This window comes from Rhineura floridana, chromosome 15, assembly GCF_030035675.1.
Source record: "Rhineura floridana isolate rRhiFlo1 chromosome 15, rRhiFlo1.hap2, whole genome shotgun sequence".
NCBI lineage: Eukaryota > Metazoa > Chordata > Lepidosauria > Squamata > Rhineuridae > Rhineura > Rhineura floridana.
The window spans coordinates 9,224,102-9,244,285 of NC_084494.1; the positions used below are offsets into that span (position 1 = coordinate 9,224,102).

At 44.1% G+C, this 20,184-nt stretch overlaps 1 protein-coding gene and 1 pseudogene across 2 annotated transcripts in view; one reads left to right on the forward strand and one right to left on the reverse strand.

Annotated features, from left to right (window-relative positions):
- The window catches only part of CSMD2 (CUB and Sushi multiple domains 2), a 769,620-nt gene extending 752,637 nt beyond the window's left edge, over positions 1-16,983 (reverse strand). For both annotated transcript variants that reach the window (XM_061596306.1, XM_061596301.1), the window contains exon 1: positions 14,604-16,983. In XM_061596306.1, the coding sequence (XP_061452290.1) occupies positions 14,604-14,760 (157 nt within the window). In that variant the 5' untranslated portion in view covers positions 14,761-16,983. The remainder of the gene's footprint in view (positions 1-14,603) is intronic.
- Positions 5,832-5,950, forward strand: LOC133371070 (5S ribosomal RNA; annotated as a pseudogene).
- Positions 16,984-20,184: the final 3,201 nt, after the last annotated feature.

The following is a 20,184-nucleotide window of genomic DNA, read 5'->3' on the forward strand; positions in this document are numbered from 1 at the left end:
CATTAGCCCTCCTCCAGTCATCCGGCATTTCACCCATCCTCCATGATTTTGCAAATATAATAGACCAGTGGTTCTCAAACTTTTTTGGTTCACAGCGCACTGTAACACATATAAAAATTTTCTGGCGCACTTCATGTACAAAATTAAAAATATATTAATATATTTTAAACTATGAATAAAAATAACTTAAACTATAGAAAACTATTACTTACCCTATACAAATGGGTTTCTTCTCATTTTTAAAATATACTTTCATAATATTTGAGGCACAACTAGTCACCTCTTAGGGCGCACCAGTGTGCCTGGGCGCACCGTTTGAGAATCATTGTAATAGACAGTGGTTCTGAGAGTTCTTCAGACAGTTCCTTCAATACTCTAGGATGCAGTTAATCAGGCCCTGGAGATTTGAACTCGTTCAAAGAAGTATTCCTTAATCATTTATCAATTTCAAGCTGCACTCCTGCCCCTTCAACTTCACGTTTGCCAAGAGGGCCATAAACCCTCTTTTGGGAGAAGACTGAGCCAAAGTAGGAATTGAGCACTTCTGCCTTTTCTTTGTCATCTCTTATCATTTTGCCATCCTCACTGAGTAGCTGTGCCACCATTTCTTTTCTCTGTCTTTTACTATGGATGTACCTGAAGAAAGCTTTTTTGTTGCTTTTGGCATCTCTCACTAATGTCAGCTCATTCTCAGCTTTAGCCATCCTGACATCATCCTTGCAACTCCGTGCTACCTGTCTGTACTCTTCCTTTGTGGCCTGGCCTTCCTTCCACTTCCTATGTTTTTGTTTTCAGATTATCTCTAAGCTTTTTATAAAGCCACATTGGCTTCATCTGCTGTCTTCCCCCTTTTTTCCTTGACATAATTGTTTGCCATTGTGCCTTTAGAATTTCCTTTTTTAGAAACTTTTCTCATTAGGGTCACTTGCCACAGAACCTTACTTACCATTGTTCTGCGTTTATTAAAATCGGCTTTCCTGAACTCCAGGGTACACGCATGGCTACTCTCAGCTTTTGCTTCCTTTAAAATCAAGAATCTGAATATAACATGGTCACTTTTCCCCAGAGTTCCCATAACTGCCACTTCATCCATTAAGGCTGCAATGCAATGCATATAGATACTCAGAAAGAAGCTCCATTGGGTCCAATGGGACTTACTCCCAGGCAAATGTGCATTGGATTGCAGCCTAAGTCATTTCTATTGGTTAGAATCAAGTCAATGATAGCTGATCTTCTAGTTCCTTTCTCCACTTTCTGTAGGAGAAAGTTATCTCCAACACAAGTCAGGAATTTCTTGGAGGGGCCATTTGTAATGAGTTGGAAGGAGAGCCGGCGAGAAGGCAGGGACAAACCTTTAAGAATAAAATGATTATCACAGCCAAAACATTTCAGCGTTTTCGTGCACAAAAGAAATAGAAATAGAGGGTTACAGTCAATGTTAGTTCTACTCAGAGTAGACACATTGAAATCAATAGACATGGCTAAGTAAGGTTTATTAATTTCGACGGGTCTACTCCAAGGAGGACTAGCATCTGATGCATCCCAGAGCTGAAAGGGACTTTGGAGGTGATCTGGTCCACCCTCCACTCCCTACTCAGTGCAAGATCAGCAATGGAGGAGGCAAGTACATTGAGCATCCCTGGCAGATGGTTATCCAAACTCTCCTTAAATAGTACTTCCAGTGAAGGACAGCCCATTACCTCCCAAGTCAATATGTTCCATTTCATAACCCCTGAATGGCAGCTAAAAAAAAATACTGGTATTTCTGTACAGCCTTCAAAGTGGCTCTTATTGGTGGACTTCTAGCCTGGCCAGGTAATGGTCACCTAAACACAACCGGTTTTTGGTACTAAAGCCCACAAGCATCACTATCGCCAACAGGCATTTAGGAAATAAATAGATGAGTGACTCTAAAAACTCCATTATAATGCTAGATGTGCATTCCCATTTCATTATTTAGAAACTGTATTCACGGAATCTCAAAATCTCATTAACCATTCAAACAGGAAATTAACAAAACAAAAACAGTGGCATACAATTTAGAACAGTAAGGTAATACCGCACCACCTTTTTTGAGTTGCTCTGAACCTGTATTGCATTTATTCAAAATTAACCGAGGGCATAACCCTGTTCTGATACTACAAGATACTGTTATAGCCACAGCTTAGATTGTTTTTTAAAGAGACAAGACAGCATCACGGAGAATAACCTATCAATTGCCACTGGTCATGGAAGGTAAGAAACCTCCACACACAGAGGAAGAATACCTACTCCTTATATTTTTATAAGGAAGAACGTACTACATTCCTTGGTCCTATTATGGAAAATTTTCCTGGTAGATCTTTGGACTGGTATTGGAAACATCTTTTGGCTGATACCAACAAGTTGACCACAGAGCTAGTAGCTAAGTTCCTTTTTTCAGTTCAAAGAATACGTAAGATGGTCCTCTTTTTCAAACTGTAACACTCCATTTTAAAGCCATATTATATTTATATTGTATTGTATATTTATCCTTTTGCGCCAGGTAAAAACCTACCTCTTCACCCAGGCATTTTAAATGCATTTTAAGCTTAAATTTTGTATTGTAACTCTTATTTTAAATTTTTAAATTTTTAATCTTCTGCTTAAAATGTTTTTATAACTGCATTATGAAATTCACACTTGCTCGTATTTTAAATGTGTTTTATTTTGTTGTACACCGCCCTGAGAGCTTAATGCTATAGGGCGGTCAAAAAATGTAATTAAATAAATAAATTAAATTAAATTAATGTTTTATAGACTGTTTTCTTTTATCTGATGATTTGCCTTATTGGGTCTGTGATCGCACAATAAATTGAATTGAATTGAATTGAATACTCCTTATATTCTGGGAACACACAATCAGTAAAGAGTAGGAATAGAATAAAGGCACATGGCAAGATAGGCCATATACTGAGTCAGACATTGGCCCATCCCAGTATTGCAAACCATGACTACCGGTAGCTCTCAGGGCCAGCTCTAGGTTTCTGAGGACCCCCGGGGCACAGGGTATCGGGAACCCATTCAGGAAGGTGCCTTGTTCAGGGAGAGGGTGACTGCCAAACCAAGCCAACTCTCCTGTCTTCCTTTTTTTAAGACCTCCTCCACTGACTCCCAAGAGGCCCATCATGCTGTTCAGCTTAGGGTGCCCCAAAAAAGTTCTCTCCTCCCACCCCAAGAGATGCAGAAGCCACGGGGACAGCGGAGATGCAGTCTGCACATGTGCAGGGGCCCATCCAGAGCCTCCCGCTTACCGGCAGAGGACTCGGTGTCGGAACTGCAGCATCCTCCTTTCCCGCCGGCATGTCAAGGGAGCCTGAGTCTCTGCTGCCTTGGTTGCCCCACCCAAGAGGGTGGGAGAGGAGGAGGATGGCAGTGCCACAGGGACAAGCTTCCTCCGTGCCCTCCCCAGCCAGCGAGTACAAAGAAAGGGCTGCCATCCTCTTCCTCCCCCTACAAGCAGGGCAACTGAGGAAGTGGCAGAGCCTCGGGCTCCCCGACAGGCTGAAGCAGCGAAGGAGGCGGATGCAGTGGCGTGAAAGGAGGATGCTGTGAGTGGGCGCAGAAACTGTCAATCTTCCCCACCTACAGGGACTCAGGCAGAGGCCTTTCTCAATAGTCCAACAATTATGTTTTTATAATAAGTCCTTTCTAATCTTCTGGATTTTTTTTTTAAATAAAGGAGATAACAATTAACAATAATTCAGCTGGTAACTTTTAACTGGAAATACCAAGGACTGAATCTGCAGCCTTTTGCCTTCAAAGCGGAAGTTCCACTAACTGGCCCATGGCCATTTAAACACACACACACACACACACACACACAAGAGCCACTACCCTTTTAAGCCAGGGAAAATATCTTTCCTGTCCCAATGTACGGGTTTTCCATGAGAAAATTGTATCAGGATGAACGTGCCCGAGATGAATGTCTATCTTTCATGGCCAAGCCACGTCAGCCCATGAAGCTCTACAGGCTTGAGGGGGCTCTCGGCACTCTCGTGGACCCCATCGTGAGTCACCTCCGGCCACAGGCTAATTTAGGGGCAGCAATAACCTAGTGGCCATTTTAATTTCTCACAGTGTCACTGCTGTGGGAAACAAAACATGGCCGATAGACCAGCGCTTAATGGGGAGCTGGGTGCTGAAGCTGGGTGTGCCTTGGTCAGCAGATAGTTGCCTCAGAACACTGTTCTGAGGATAGAGTAAGACAGCCATCACCAATTGGTGCCCTCAGATGTTTTGAACTACAGCTCCCATCAGCCCACAACTGTGCTGGCTGGGGCTGATGGGAGTTGTAGTCCAAAACATCTCAAGCTGGCAAAGGCTGGAATAAGAAGTGGACTGGTCCAAACAGCAACTGGTCCAAAATGCAGCAGCCCGATTACTGACTGGGGTTTCCTTTAGGTCTCGCATAACCCCTGTTTTAAAACAGCTGCATTGGCTGTCAGTTCATTGCTGGGCCCACTTCAAGGTGCTCACGTTAGTGTTTACAGCCCTAAACAACTCCAGTTCCAAATATCTAAAAGACCACCTCCTTCCCAACAGACCCTCTTGGGGCTTGAGATCGGCAGAGGAGGCTCTTTCGGTCGTTCTGCCACCCTCAGAAGTATGGGGGGGCGAGAGAGGGCATTCTCTGTGGCGGCCCCTGTGGCACTGCTGCCTCCCTACTGAAGTGCATCTAGCAACTTCACTGTGCAGCCTTAGGCAAATGCTGAAGACACACCTCTTTACCCTGCTCTTTGCCACCGGAGACATATATTTTTGGACCCATCCTATTTTGTGAATTTAGGTTGTTTAATTGCTTTTAATGCTGAATTTTAAAATTGTTGTAACCTGCCCTGGAACTTCTGGGTGACCAATAATAATAATAACAACAACAGCAACAACGATGATGATGCCAGGGCTCCAACTCCAAGCAAAATGGCTGCTGCCAAATTAGATCGTCACAAGCATCATTTTATTTTATTTTCTCTGCCTCTTTTTGGGCAGATAATGGTGGTGGATTGAGTACTGACTGAGCAGCCTGCAGTTGCAGCTGCAGTTGTAGCGTAGGTCACTCTACGCTACAAGAATAAGCAGTGGTGGGAAGGAGAGCAAAAGAAAAGTCAGATCTCAGGTGAAAGGAAAAACCTGAGAACCTCAACACCAAGATGGGCGACTGAAGAGCGCTTCCTGATACCGTGCGAATAGAAGGCAGCTGGTGGGATGGAGATAATCGATGGGATGCAGTTATCTCTGGATGGAAAATCTACAGGACAGACACAGTAGGTAACGCCAGCTATGGTGTTGCTCAATATGTCTAAGAGGGCATCGAGCACAGTAAATCAGAAACTTGAAGAGAAAGAAATTCCCTCACAGAATCACTACAGGCAGAAACATCAGGGGCGGGGGAGGAAATATATTTACACAGGAGATATTATCACCTCCATGACAATTTTCAAAGGATGCCTTGGTTGTTGATATGAAGAAGTAGGCCTTTCCTTTATGGAGAGAAGAAACTGGCTCCATTGAGGCAATGTTCTCATGAAGAAACAGCAGTGGTGCCATTAGATAAGGATTTTAATGTTCTTATGGTCCCCCCTCCCACACATACACACACTTGATGGTAATGTGCATTACTTTGCTTCAACATGAATCAAGGCTTGGGAAGTCAAAGAATTCTGATGGAAAAGGAAGCAGACATTGCTGCATTTTGTGTGTTTGTCTGTGGTCAGGAATGGAAATCAGTCAAACGAATACAATTGGTATTCACTCACATCATTATTTCCAGTTACCAAACGATACACAATTAATGCCATTTTAATGGTGTTTTGGCCTACAGCTGTACTACCCTGAACACACCCGATCTCGTCTGATCTCGGAAGCTAAGCTGGGTCAGGACTGGTTAGTACTTGGATGGGAGACCACCTGGGAATGACAGGTACCATGGGCTTAGAGCAGTGATTCTCAAATGGTGCGCCGCGGCACACTGGTGCACCGCAAGAGGTGACTAGGTGTGCCGCGAATATTATGAAAGTATATTTTAAAAATGAGAAGAAACCCATTTGTATAGAGATTTATTACATCCATGATCAATTAATAGCCAGGCTGGGCCCCTTAAAATATATTAATATATTTTTAATTTTGTACATGAAGTGCGCCAGAAAATTTGTATATGTTTTACAGTGCGCCATGAACCAAAAAAGTTTGAGAACCACTGGCTTAGAGGAAGGCAATGGTAAACCACCTCTGAATACCTCTTACCATGAAAATCCTATGAATATGTCCAAAAAAGATTCACAGGGTTGCCACAAGTCGTAATCGACTTGAAGGCATATAACAACAACAACAACAAACATTGTTTTGATGTTTCCTTTACCTTGAAATGAATGTAAGTTACACAAGTTGCGTAAATAGATACACAAGTTATGTTAAAAAACAGACAACGAAACAGACAGCAGGACTGGGGATCAGGACTCACCACACATCAAAGCAAACTTTAGGATCTCACATTCATTTGAAGCTGAATATTTGACTTGCTTACAGGCCGTCTCAGGGCTCTAGAGAGGCCTGGGCCACTTCTAGCTTTTGAGGCTCCTAGCCACAATAAAAACTAGCAGTGGTTTGTCTACATAATCAGGTGATCCGAGAGGACACGTTCACCAGGTCTAATCTTGTACTATCAGAACTGATACATTTTAATTAATATTTATTAACATCTCTGACTCTGTCTTATGACAAAATCTATATTGGTTAACAAAAAAAAAGTTGTCATTTACCAAACCACATGTCTCATCTGCTTAAATTTGCAGCTCTAAGCTGATAAGCTATGTCAAAGGTTGATCCGCTGAGCATAAAAACAGATTGCAAAACTTATCAAATGCCAAAAAAAGTTAACAAGGGTCTAAATTTCAGGCCCCCTTTGAGCTTGAGGCCCTCCTGCCCCTTACTACTCCCACCCCCCAAGTTGGCTCTGCTTCTTTATATCCAAATATTGTGTGGCCTGATCCAGCAGGATTGTTCTTATGTTCTAAAATTGCTGACATCATCTCCAGGAAATGGAGTTTTAGACCCTTCAGAGGCTAACTGTGAATTGTTTGAAAGGCACTTTGAGGGTAAAGTTGCCTGCCTCCATAGTAATCTTGATGCCCCCTCCACATTTACTGCAGTCCCCAGTGAGGTGTCCAGTGCAACGTCTGCTGCAACTTCTTGCAATCGGTTTCAGTTGATGCGGCCTGATGATGTAGACAAGGTGCATCCGACAATGGGGCCAGCAACGTGTCCTCTCGACCCTTGCCCTTCTTGGCTTATTAAAGCTTGCCAAGGGGGTTTGACTGAGTGGATCCAGGGTGTGGTCAATGTATCATTGTGGTAGGGAGTGGTTCCAGACACCCTGAAAGAGGTGCTGATACAACTGCTCTTGAAAAAGCCCATCCTGGACCCACTGGTTTGTGACAACTACTGACCAGTTGCAAATACCTTCTTTTTAGGGAAAATGATTGAGGGTTGTGGCACAGCAATTGCAAGTACTCTTGAATGAAACAGATTATCTTGACATATTCTAGTCTGGGTTCAGGCCTGGTTACGGGACTGAATCAGCCTTGATCGCCTTGATGGATTATCTTTATTGGGAAAAGGACAGGGGGAGTGTGACCCTGTTATTCTTACTTGATCTCTAGGCAGTTTTTGATACCATTGACCATGGTATCCTTCTGGGCCTACTTAATGAGATAGGTATCAGAGGCACTGTTTTACAGTGCTTCCAATCCTATCTCCAGGGTCGTTCTCAGTTAATAGCATTGGGCGATTGTCTTTCAGCCCCCTGGCAGTTGTAATGTGTGCTCTGGGGTGCCACAGGGTACCAACTTGTCCCCATGCTGTTTAATATCTATATGAAGCCCTTGGGAGCAGTCATCAGGAGATTTGGAGCAAGGTGTCAGGAGTACATTGATAATACTCAGCTCTATTTCCCTGTAATATCTGAATCAGGAGAGGCCGTGCAAGCCCACGACAGAGGCGCTGTGGGTTGGTGGTTCCTGAGTTCAGATAATTAGTCAGTTGTCTGCTTTGGATAGGGTCATACTTCCTCTGAAAGAGCAGCTCCGTAATCTGGGGGTGCTCCTAGATCTATTTTTGTTGCTAGAGGCCCAGGTGACCTCAGTGGCCTTTTACCAGCTTTGGCTGGTAAGACAGCTGCAGCCATTTCTGCATTGGGATATTCTGTCCACTGTTGTCCATGCACTGGTATCCTCCAGGCTGGATTTCTGTAATGTGCTATATATGGGGCTGCCTTTGAGGTTGGTCCAGAAGCTGCAGCTGATGCAAAATGCAGCAGCGAGACTGCTCACTGGGGCAGGGTATCGTCAGCGTCACCCCACTTCTGAAAGAATAGCACTGGCTACCTATTAGCTACCGGGCTAAGTTCAAGGTACTGGTTTTGGTATACCAAGCCCTATACAGCTTGGGACCAGGATGCCTGAAAGATCGTTTTATCCCTTATAAACCAATTGATCACTGCGCTCTGCAGGTGAGGGCCTCCTGCAGATACTATCTTATCAGGAGGTCCTTCAGCACAACATAGGAAGCAGACCTTTAGTGCTGTAGCACTTACCATTTGGGAGATGTTTTGTTTTAATATGTTTTTAAGGATGTTTTGTTTTTAATGTTTTCTAAAGTCTGTTTTTTGTGATGTTTTAAAGTGTTTTCAGTGCTTTTGTTTGCCACCCTGGGCTCCTACTGGGAGGAAGGGTGGGATATAAATCTAATAAATAAATCAGTAAATAACATTGTCCCACAGTGAGGAACTCTCTATAGTTTAAATCACTTTTAAACTATTAAGCATTTGTTAAAACTGAAACAACTGGACCTGCGATCAGGGTCTTAGCCATTTCTGGGCTCGTCACCAAGTGTGTTGAGGCCAAATGATGATTATGACAACTGGCAACAAAGATGACTGGAAAGGCCCTAATTATTCAAGGCTTCTTTTGTTGATTTGATGTTTCTTGCTACTTCAGGTTTATCCTTGAATCATGTAAATAATTTATTTCAGTCATGGATGGATATGAGAAATATCTGACTAAACACATGTTTGCCCAATCAGCCCCTCTTTCATTTCCATTATGCACAGACTGAAATCAGCATCTTATCTGCATAATTTCAGGGATAAAAAAACACTTCAAAGCCACTACACATGACAATGGTCTGTATGGAAAAACAGATTTCACAAGAGGTGGCTGATGGCATTCTGATTAGATTAGCACAAAACTCATCGTTATTTACTTATATCCTGTTTTTCCATGGTAAACTATACTCAGAGCAGTTCACAACAATCCAAACGTTTACCAACTGACGAAGGCCCTATCTACACTATACATCTGAAACAGTATCATACCACTTTAAACTGTTATGGCTTTCCCCAAGGCATCCTGGGAACTGTAGTTTGTGAATGGAACTGAGAGTTGTTAGAAGACCCCTGTTCTCCTCACAGAGCTAACATTTCCAGAGTTCCCCAGAAGAGGGATTGATTGTTAAGCCACTCATTCTGCGATAAAGTGTGAAGATACTGCTTTAAAGGTAGGGTGCAGCGATAACAATACATAACACAATTTAAAAAGTCATATAAACCCAAAGGCTAATGGAAATAACACGTTACTAAATCCATGATGAAATTAAACAATACACTGATGATTCATAATAAGGTCTAAAGCACATTTAAAGCACGTGACTACCCTCAAAGACTCTTGGAGATTGTAGTTTGTTAAGGGAACCCGGGGATTGTAGCTCTGCAAAGGGTAAACTACAATTCCCAGATTCTTTGGAGGAAGTTGCATACTTTAAATGTGTGGCGTGTATGCAGGCTCAATATAAGAACATAATCCAGAAAAGAGCAAAAATACTACACCTTCAAAACCACACCTTGAACCCAACAACAACACTTAAACAATACTCCACCCCAGTGGTCTCTACTGGGCACCTTGGAGAGCAGAAGCACCTTCGGTAACTGGAGTCAGTCGGGGCCCTTGCTCTCCCAGGCCGGGTGAAAATGGGTCAGACAGACAGAGGGGGCCAGATCTTGCATAGAGATGGGAAGACTCGGGGAAAAAAATTGGAAAAGATTATGGAGGGAGGACAGGTTTTTCCGGGGCAAGGGTCGGTTTTCCAGGGAAAAATGGGGGGGGGGGAATCAAGGGGAAACAGAAAAATGGGGGGTGGATTTTTCAGGGGGCCTTCTGGGCCTTTTCTGGGCCTTCTCATCTCTGATCCTGCAGGACTCGTAGTGAGATCAAAATACCAGTGGGGCCCATTCACTGCAGGAGCTTCTGGCAGAATTACATAGGGCAGGTTTTCCTCCCCCTTTTAACCTGAGAGTTCTTGCACCCAGGTCCTGCTTGTCCCATAGGCATCTGGCAGCCACTGTGAGAGCAGGACGAGGGACTAGAGGGGCCCTGGGCCTGATTCAGCAGCCAGGCTCTTCTTACGTTCAACTGTGTACCAGATTACAGCTTGTTTAGTTGGAGAAGTGAACCCCTTCGTATCTCCGTAGGTGGCAGTGATGGCCACCCACTTGGATGGCTTTAAAAGAGGATTCGACAAATTCATGGAGAAGGCTGTCAGTGGTTACTAGCCATGATGGCTATGCTCTGCCTCCATGGTGGGAGGCAGTATGCTTCTGAATACCAGTTACTGGAAAATGCAGGAGGGGAGACTCTTGAACTCAGGTCCTGCATGCAGGCTTCCCATAGGGGCATCTGGTTGGCCACTGTGAGAACAGGATGCTGGTCTAGATGGGCCACTGGCCTGATCCAGCAGGCTCTTCTTATGTATAGCACAACCCAATATTCAGTTTCTTAGTCACACTACAGCAGGTGTGGGGACCCTTTGGTCCTCCAGATGTTGCTGAACTACAACTCCTATCAACCCTATCAAGCAGGACCAAAGGCCAGGGATGATGGTTGTCATTCATCAACATCTGGAGGACCATACTTGAACTACAGCATGGCAAAGCAGTGTAATCCGGCAACTGGCCTTTATATAAAACCAGCAAAATGTCCACCATCTTGATGGGCGGGATGTGAATAGTGGTGGAGTGTGACCCCCCAATGCTTTTGAAATCATATTCAGTCCATAAAGTAGATTTCATAGCAGGTGGAGAACTCTGAACAATTTCAAAGTATTTAAGAAAAGGTCAGAAAGATGAGGGAACTTTGGATCAAGGTGCACAACTTGAGTGACCCACCAAACCATGTGCAACACTCTTGGATTCATAGCGCCACTGTGGTGCAGCAGATAGAATGTTTGGACACAATCCACAGAGTTTCGGGTTCAAATCCATACTTAGCTATGAGGTTCACTGGGTAACTCTGGTCCAGCCACTACTCTCTCAGCCTAACCTACCTCACAGGGTCGTTGTGAAAAAAATAGGATAAATCTATGAAGAGGGTTTAAATGCAACCAGTTTCTTCTGTATTGCATTCTATGCGAAGCAGTTCAGCAATGGAGTATCCTGTCTTTGGAGACAGTACATTCATTTTTCCCCATATCGATTTGCAAGGGAAGCCTGGAAAGGCACAGATAATTTGGATACAGGCTCTCCTGTCTTAGGGCCAAAGGCTAGGTTAAAATGACAAACCCTATGAATATCAAGTCTTTCGACGGCTTGGTTTTTTTTTTTAATGCTTTATTTTAAAGCACCCCAATGCAAAAGAACTAAACTGTTTCAAGGGAAACATTCTCTGCCTTCTTTGACAGAAAGCTCCTTGAAGCAATAGCGAGCTTGCACAGCACAAAGTATCTGTGCATTTCGAGATTTGGCTGTGCTCATGATTACCTCCAAGACAGCAACACCTGTAGAGAGAACTGGCAATAAACTTCACCCTCCCTTTTTTATTTTTATTTTTTTTGTATTGCTCATTTGAGAATCTCCAAAAGCATCTGGAATTATAGGCAGGTTTCAGTAATTCGATAGAAGTAGATTAATGCAATGCTAGCAAGGTGGATGGGTTTAGATATACATCTGAATGTATATATTTAATACAGGCTACAACTACTTCCCGGTAGTTTTATTCACACAGTTGTAGTGCCACACTTTGGGCGCTCCTGGTCATTACTCCCTTTTTCAATGGAAAAAGAACCCGGTAGATTCAGAACCACCGAGGTTTTAATTTTGTTTCATTACAGTATATAATCCTTTGACTAACCGTCCAGCATCATACCAGAGCCTTGAAAAACTCCAACAGACTGATGGAAATAGTAACATTTGTGCAACCAAGGAGCAGACAAGCATGAACTAATCACTGCAGGCATTTTTGTTTTAATGAACGACCTGGAGTTATCTTGGACAAAAAAAGTTTGAGAATGTAATAAGAATGTAAGAAGCTGCCTTATGCCGAATCAGACCATCGGTCCATCTAGCTCAGTATTGTCTACACTAACTGGAAGTGACTCTCCAGTGCTTCCCGCACTCTCCCAGCCCTACCTGGAGATGTCGGGAATGGCACCTTCTGCATGCCAGGCAGATGCTCCACCACTGAGCTACGGCCCTTCCCCAAATATATCTATATCTATATTAAAAAAGAATAAAAACCAGACAACTGGATTCAGTAAGTGAGGATGTAAGGAATGCAGCAGTTTGTTCAGAGAGAAGGCTTTTTAAAACAAGGGAATGACACACCAGCCCAGCTGAAGCTCATTGAAGTCCACTGAGATCAAGGGGAAGCATAAAGGAGAACCAGTAGAGAGTAGCATGAAGTGCCCCTCTGGACACAATCCTCGAATTGGATGGCTTCACAGTAAGGATCAGTTAATTTTTTAAAAAGACACAGCAGTAGACAAGGGGACAACCAAGCAACCAATAAGTTAAAACTGGAAACAGCTAGTATGAGGAAACAATTCTAGCGAAGAAGAGGAAGAAGCCATGGAGATCATGACAATCTGTCAACCACGTCTAACCAAGTGTCCCACTTGTAGAGATCTGGCTGCTCTTTCTCTCTCACCATCATAGAGCCAGGAAGGTTCGGTGAAGGAAGAAGTGTACGTAGCCAGTCAAAAGGAATATTTTACCCCTAATCAGTTGGTCAACTCTCCCCTCCCGGCACTTCCACCCTGCTCCATCAATGCACCTTCAGCCCCCATCCTTATAAGAGTTTCCTAGACATGATCTCAAACAAACAGCTAATTGTCAGCAGACGTTCTCTTGGAGAGAATCTCCCTATGGAAAGACCTCAGTGTTGAATTTCAGTTACAGCCACAAAGTTGATGGAGCAGATAAACCATTCCACACAGCAATCCTGTGCGATATGTTGTGTTCCCCCGTCCCAGAAGTAATCCTCACTACATTCAATAGAGCTTACCCTTAGTAAGTGTGCTTAGGATTGTGGCTGGTCACATTCAAAAGTATTGGGAGAGGGAGAACGAGAGAGATGGGAGGAAGACCCTCCTAATTCTTCAGGGAAAGAATTCCAAAAGCAGCCATCCTCGAGGAAATCCTCATTATTAACATAATAAAAATAATTTTTAAAACACCTTCCCAGGGAAGAAAACTGACCTCTGTTTCTTCCTTCCCTGAATAACACTCCACCAAGAAACGAAACTCCAGCAACAGATTAATATTTTTTTGGCTTGGGTTCTGCAGCAAGGGCATTTGCAGGAGAAACAAGCGGGGACTGGGATGGATGGGGGGGCACTAATGATATCAGGCTCCTCTTGTGCCCATTCTGGGTCCCTTTTCCACTGAAGGTGGGCTGAGTCTTAATCAAAAACACCACAGTCCATCCTTAATCGTCCTCTGCTTGGAATTCAGGAGAGAAGGTATGTTGCATGTTACTCCTACAGCGGTTCTATTATTGTTATTTATTTGCTCATTTATTAAATTTATATCCCACCCTTCCTCCCAGTAGTAGCCCATTCCAGAGGCATTGGAGAACTACAGGTCTACACAGACACAAGATCTGTAAGGGGGACATCATGAAAATCAAGAGGGATGGGGAAAACTGTGAAAAATGCTGAATTTTTTTTTCTCCACCTTGGCGCACCTGTCACCCTGCTTTGCCGAACAAAAAACAAAGAAGGTCCATTGTCTAATTTGACTTCTGGAGAGATGGCAAGAAGAGGAGCTTCCCTTTCTCATCACATCTCCCCTCCCCAAAAATAAACAAATCTCTCTTTGAAGGTTGTTGCTCTTGCAACCAGATTTCTGCAAACTTTAACGCCCTGATTTAAAGAAAAAACTGCAAGGCAGAGCCATCCTAGGCAGGCTTTCCTCAAGCAAGGGAAGACCCATCATTCCATCTCCCCCCCCAAAAAATATATCTTTGAGGATTGTTCCTCTTGCAACCATCTTTCTGCAAACTTTAACCCCCCGATTTTAAAAAAAACAAAACCCTGCAAGGCAGAGCCATCCTAGGCAAGCTTTTCTCAAGCAAGGAGAGATCGCCCCCCCCCGAGACTCAGTTATCCCCCTCCGCCACAAACCATTGAAAAATGCCAACGAACTGAGGGGCTTCCATGGGCTGGAGGGTAGAGGTGAGAGCTCCCCCAGCCTAGGCACAAAAGACATCCCCGGAAAGGTCCTTCCAAAACTTCACCATCCCTTCCCCGGCCCCACTTACCGGCGGCTGATGTGGCCAGAACCCCCACCGACAGCAGAAGAATCCGACTCCAATAGCTCACCTCCACCGTCATGAGAGCAAAAATCCCCAATTTCCCCCAATTCCGTTTAAAGCTGCAGCGGCATGCCGGCTTGTCCCAACCGAGAGAGGGTTGCATGTCAGAGAGGGGCTGGGGGGTTGATCGGCTTGGTGGAGGAGGAGGAGAGAGGAGGAGGAGGAGGAAGAGAGAAGTGGGCGATTGGGTTGAATTCTTCTGTCTAACCCCCCCCTTCCTTTGGACAGTGGAATAATCTAAGAGAGGAGGGGAAAGGGGGAGTCTTTTAAAAAAAGGGAAGTCAGGATGGTTCTTATTTCATCTTACATGCATATATATATACAGTATTTTAATATGTATATATTTTTGCTCAGGAGGAAAAAAAAACCGAAAGCACAGAGAACCGTTTCTTTTTCTCTCCCTTCCCAGCTGCAGCAGCTGGACTGAACCAACTCGCGCTGTAACTTGAGGGGGAGAACTGGATCCCCCTCCCTCCTTTCTCAGTCTTTTATTTATTTATATATATATATATATATATATATATATATATATATATATATATATATATATATATATATATATATATATATATATATATATATATATATATATTTAATGCCTATTCCGGCTCAAGCTCTTCAGGATTGACCGCCGAAGCTCCCCAGGGAATGAATACTCTTGTTTTGTTTTAAAAGCCAGGTGACTGATCATCACCTCTCCATCCTTGCGGATTTGTTGTTGTTGTGCTTGCAATGGTTAAACAAAACACTAAATACTGAAAATGGGCGGCAGGGCGGGGGGCTTGATCTGGCCGGGTTGCTCAAAGATTTGCTAACTTCCCGGCTCTTGCTGCGTCGTGCAGACGAAAGGAAACCCTCCGTCCCACCTTGCGGGAACTTGGCATCACGATACTGGAAGAAAAGATGCTGTGAAAAATCTCTTCTCCACACCACCTTAAAAAAGGGGGGGGACATGTCTGTTTCTTTCCACCATTTCTTCGGGGAAACAATTCAGAGAGAGAGAGAGGGAGGGAGACCCTCGAGTAAAATTGACAAGGTTCATTCCATGCACTGACGATGGGAAGATGGAATCACCCGTCCGCACACGCACATATCCCCCCTCCAGAGGATGTCTGCATTTGTAAACCATTTGCAGGATGTTGCGAAGCTAACGCTACCGTGCTAGCGAGGAATTGCGAGGTAATCTCCACCCCCGCCACAAAGAATCGGATATTCCCCCCTTTTTTTTTTCTTTTTGCAGGTGACTTTGCCCCTGTCTGCTCTTGAAGACCTGGTTGGAGGCTTTGGGTGGGATAGAGTATAAAGGTATAAAGCCCTGCCGAGTAGCCTTTAAATGCATGTTGGGTGCTGCTTTTGCAGAAGACGCGAGAGCGGAAAGGCTTGCTGCGGAGAAGGAGGGGGGCTTCCCAAGTCTCTCGAGTGGGGTGCTTGACTGGCTTTGGGCAGAGGCTGGAAGCGATAAAGTTGTGACCTCTCCCCAAAACATGATTCCGGATCCAGTCCAAAAGGCATCGCACACACGCCCTAGTTCGGTGTTTGCATTGATTCTGCCGACCGCAGTCTCTCCCCCCCCCCCGCAAAATAAGAGGGAGCGCGCCTCATAGTCCCCCTTCTTATTTCTCCGGGAAGTCCATTGATCGCCTTTACTCAGCTGAAGGGGTGGGGAATGCTGTGAGATCAGAAACTAGACAAGACGGGAAGAGCGTGAATGAGGGATCGAGAAGAGCTTGCGAGACGCAGTGCAAAGCGCTTTGGCACCTCCAGACGTTGCACCACCGAGAACCAGGACAGACGACAAGGTCTCGTTTGCTTGCCTGCAGCCTCAGCACAGGAAGGGCGGGTGTGCCTTAGCAATACAATACACGCCGGTTTGCGAGTAACTCTACGTGAACTCGGTGCAGCTTACTCCTGAGCAAACGTATGGCTGCAGCGCAGCCCAATGCATACTTGGAAGAAGTAAATCCCCGCAAAAAGAGGGGTTTCTACATAAGCGTACCTAGGATCCTTTTGCACGTGTTCTAGTCGGGCAAATTCATGCAAAAGTTACCCCACTAATTTTTTGGCTGGTGAAAGTGACAGGGAGGGAAGAGAGGGTTTCCAGCGAAGCATTTCTCCCATCCACCCACTAATTTTCATTTGCACTGCCTTTGCATTTGCAGCAATTTCTTGATTAGCTGTTCTTCCCCCACCTATAATTTTGTTCAGGTTTTTTTTCTCTCATTGGATCTCTGATCAGGTTTCTTTTTCAGTTGAAGTATACATCCATCGCTTTTGAAAAGGGAAGGACGCAAATCCCACATGTCCTCACTGGGGACTGAGGTAGACATGCAGGCCACCAGGAAGTAGGTAACGTGTTGAATTAAAGGAGACTTAACTGCAAGTGAGCCTGCAGTTGCAAGACCCATTGAAGTAAGTAAGATGCACTTCCGAGTTAAACCTACATAGGGGCAACCTGGAGGAAATCTCACATACCTATCAGCCCTTCCCCTTTTACTTAACACTGGTAGCTACTTGGGATGGAAAGATATGTCAATTTCAGTTCTCTCAGTTTCACACTGTTCCAGTCTTAAATTCAGTCCTCCCCATTTCTGCAGCAATTTGCATTTTTAAAAAAAAAAAAAAAATCTTAATGAAAATTCTCCAACATTTGAGTGTGAATTTCTCCTAATAAACACATTTTTGTAAGCAGTTTTAACAAAGGTACACATTTTTGCAAGCCATTTCTCGTTATCTAATGCATTTTGCATGTTATTTTCATATATGCATTTTTGTAAATATTGTTTATTTGGCGAACTGTATCCCAAAATTCTAATAAATGCAAATTTCTAAGGATGGCTGTGTTTCGGTTCTCATACTGATTCAGAAAGTGCTAATTTGATAAATTCTGCTTAAAATGCGAACTGTATCAAAATTCTCACCCATCCCTAGTAGCTATTAGACTTCCCTGCCTGCCTTCTAACTGCTGCTAGGGTTGCCAGGCTCGGGGCCTGAGACTGATCCTGTATCTTTGCATGAATATACTGCCTTCAAGTCGACCCCGACTTATGTCTACCCTATGAATAGGGTTTTCATGGTAAGCGGTATTCAGAGGGGGTTTACCATTGTCTCCCTCGGAGGCTAGTCCTCTCCAGCTAGCCAGGGCCTGCTCAGCTTGCCACAGCTGCACAAGCCAGCCCCTTCTTTGTCCGCAACTGCCAGCTGGGGGGCAACTGGGCTTCTTGAGACTCTGCAGCTTGTCCACGGCTGCACAGGTGGCAGGGCACGTAACCCCTGAGCCACTCACTGTGGGGTGATCTTTAGCTGGCTCTTGACACCCAGGAGACATGAGCGGGGATTTGAACTCAGACTCTGGACTCCCAGCCAGGCTCTCCTCCCCACTGTGCTATACCAGAAGAGAAAGTCAGCCAAGTGCAGGTGTTCTTGCAACACCGTAATGGGAAAAATCACAAGGTAGAATTCTCCCTTCCCCCTGCACAACTTTTAAAGATACAGAAGACCTCTTGGTTGCCAGGCCTGGCCTCCAAGAGGTCTTCTGTATCTTTAAAAGTTGTGCCAGGAGAAGGGAGAATGCCACCTTGTGGTTTTTCTCATTATGGTGTTGCAAGAACACCTGCACTTGGCTGACTTTCTCTTCTAAAGATACAGGATCAGTGTCAGCCCCAGAACCTGGCAATCCTAGCCTGCTACCCCTTTCCTAGTTAGCCATGTGAAGAGAGGATATGTTCTGTTGCTACATTTGCTGGAGATCACAAGTGGAGAGAGAAGCTCTTGCACTCAGGCCCCGCTTGCGGGGTTCCCATTGGGGCATATGCTTGGCCACTGTGAGAGCCAGGAGACCAATTCAGCAGCCAGGGTCATCTTATAGCTGTTGTGTAGGGATAGACAAGAAATTCATTTCAAGCAGAATCTATCAGATTTGCACTTTTCAAAACACAGATCCGTCATAATGTGCATGCAGTTCTCCAGCCAAAATATGTTAAAAATGCATGTTAGGGGAAAGTGTGCATAAAAAAGGGAATGTGAATGAAAATAACATACAAAACTGTGTTGTATAATGAGAAATGACTTGCAAAAATGTGTACATTAGTCAAGACTACCTACAAAAATGTGTTTATGATGAGAAATTCGCACTGTAATGCTGGAGTATTTTCATAGGGTTTTTTTTTTTAACACAAATTGCTGCAGAAATGTGGACAACTGATTTTGTGATGGGAAAACTGAGAGAACAAAAAACTGACAGATCTTTCCATCCCTACTGTTATGTTAGGTCTTCAACTAAATTCAGACCCATTAAAATTCATGGAACTTAGTTACTCGTGTCTATTAATTTGAATGGGTCTACTCTGAATATTATTTATTACATTTATACCCCACCTTTCTTTCATCATACATGTGGTTCCTAGGCAGTCTTCCATCCAGGCTCTGACCAGATCCAGACCTGCTTAGGTTCACCAAAGTGGAAGCCTTCGCACCATGGCCTGATATCATTGGATACAACCCTTTGTTACAAGGTGCACATTTAAGATTTATTTATTTATTTATTAAATTTCTATACCGCCCCATAGCCAAAGCTCTCTGAGCAGTTTACAACATAAAAATCAATACACAATATATAATATACAATTCATATTTGAGACAATTAAAAGGAAAAATACATCACATTTTAAATAAATGATAAATCTCAACAATGTACATAACAATAACAGAATAAATAAAACAAACCAAGCATAACAATTATAAAAATATCTAAAAATATTCTCCAGTGTCCCACTGTGCTTCTCCCCACCTAACCCCATCTTCTATAACCAATAGCACTATAAACATTTCTTCTATTGTCTTTTCTCCAAGATGACGCCAAGTGTGCACTTAGCATTGCACTTGGCGTGGTGCCGAGGCGCTGCCTCAGGCAGCTCTTCCCCTTCATATACCTGGAGCAGAAGACAAAAAATGAGGGCAGAGTAGATAAATGGCAACAGCTGCAGCAGCACACAGAGTCCTTCCAAACACACAGAGTTTCCAGAACTGAGAACAGCCAAGGGGCTAGATTGGCTCGCTCATTATTTCTCAAATGGCGGGCTGGGGACGACTTGGGCCTCAGTCCATTTTCAAGTGGGCCTCAGTGCCATGACTTACACAGTGCCTCCTCGCTCCTCTGGCCATGCCATGGCCTTTTGGTCGGACCAGACCAGTGCCAACACCAGCACCTCCTGGTATACTGAGGCTGCATCTACCCTATACCTTTAAAAGTAGTGCCATACCACTTTAACCAGTCATGGCTTTCTCCAAAGCATCCTGGGAAGTGTTGTTTGTTAAAGGTGATGAAAGTTGTAAGATGACCCCTATTCCCCTCACCAACCTACAATTCCCTGAGTGGTTTAACAGTGAATCTTCCCAGGGAACTCTGGGAATTGTGGCTCTGTGAAGGGAACAGAGGTATTCCAACTACTCTCAGCATCCTTAACAAACTACAGTTCCCAGGATGCTTATAGGGAAGTCCTGACTGTTTAAAGTGGCATGATGCTGATTT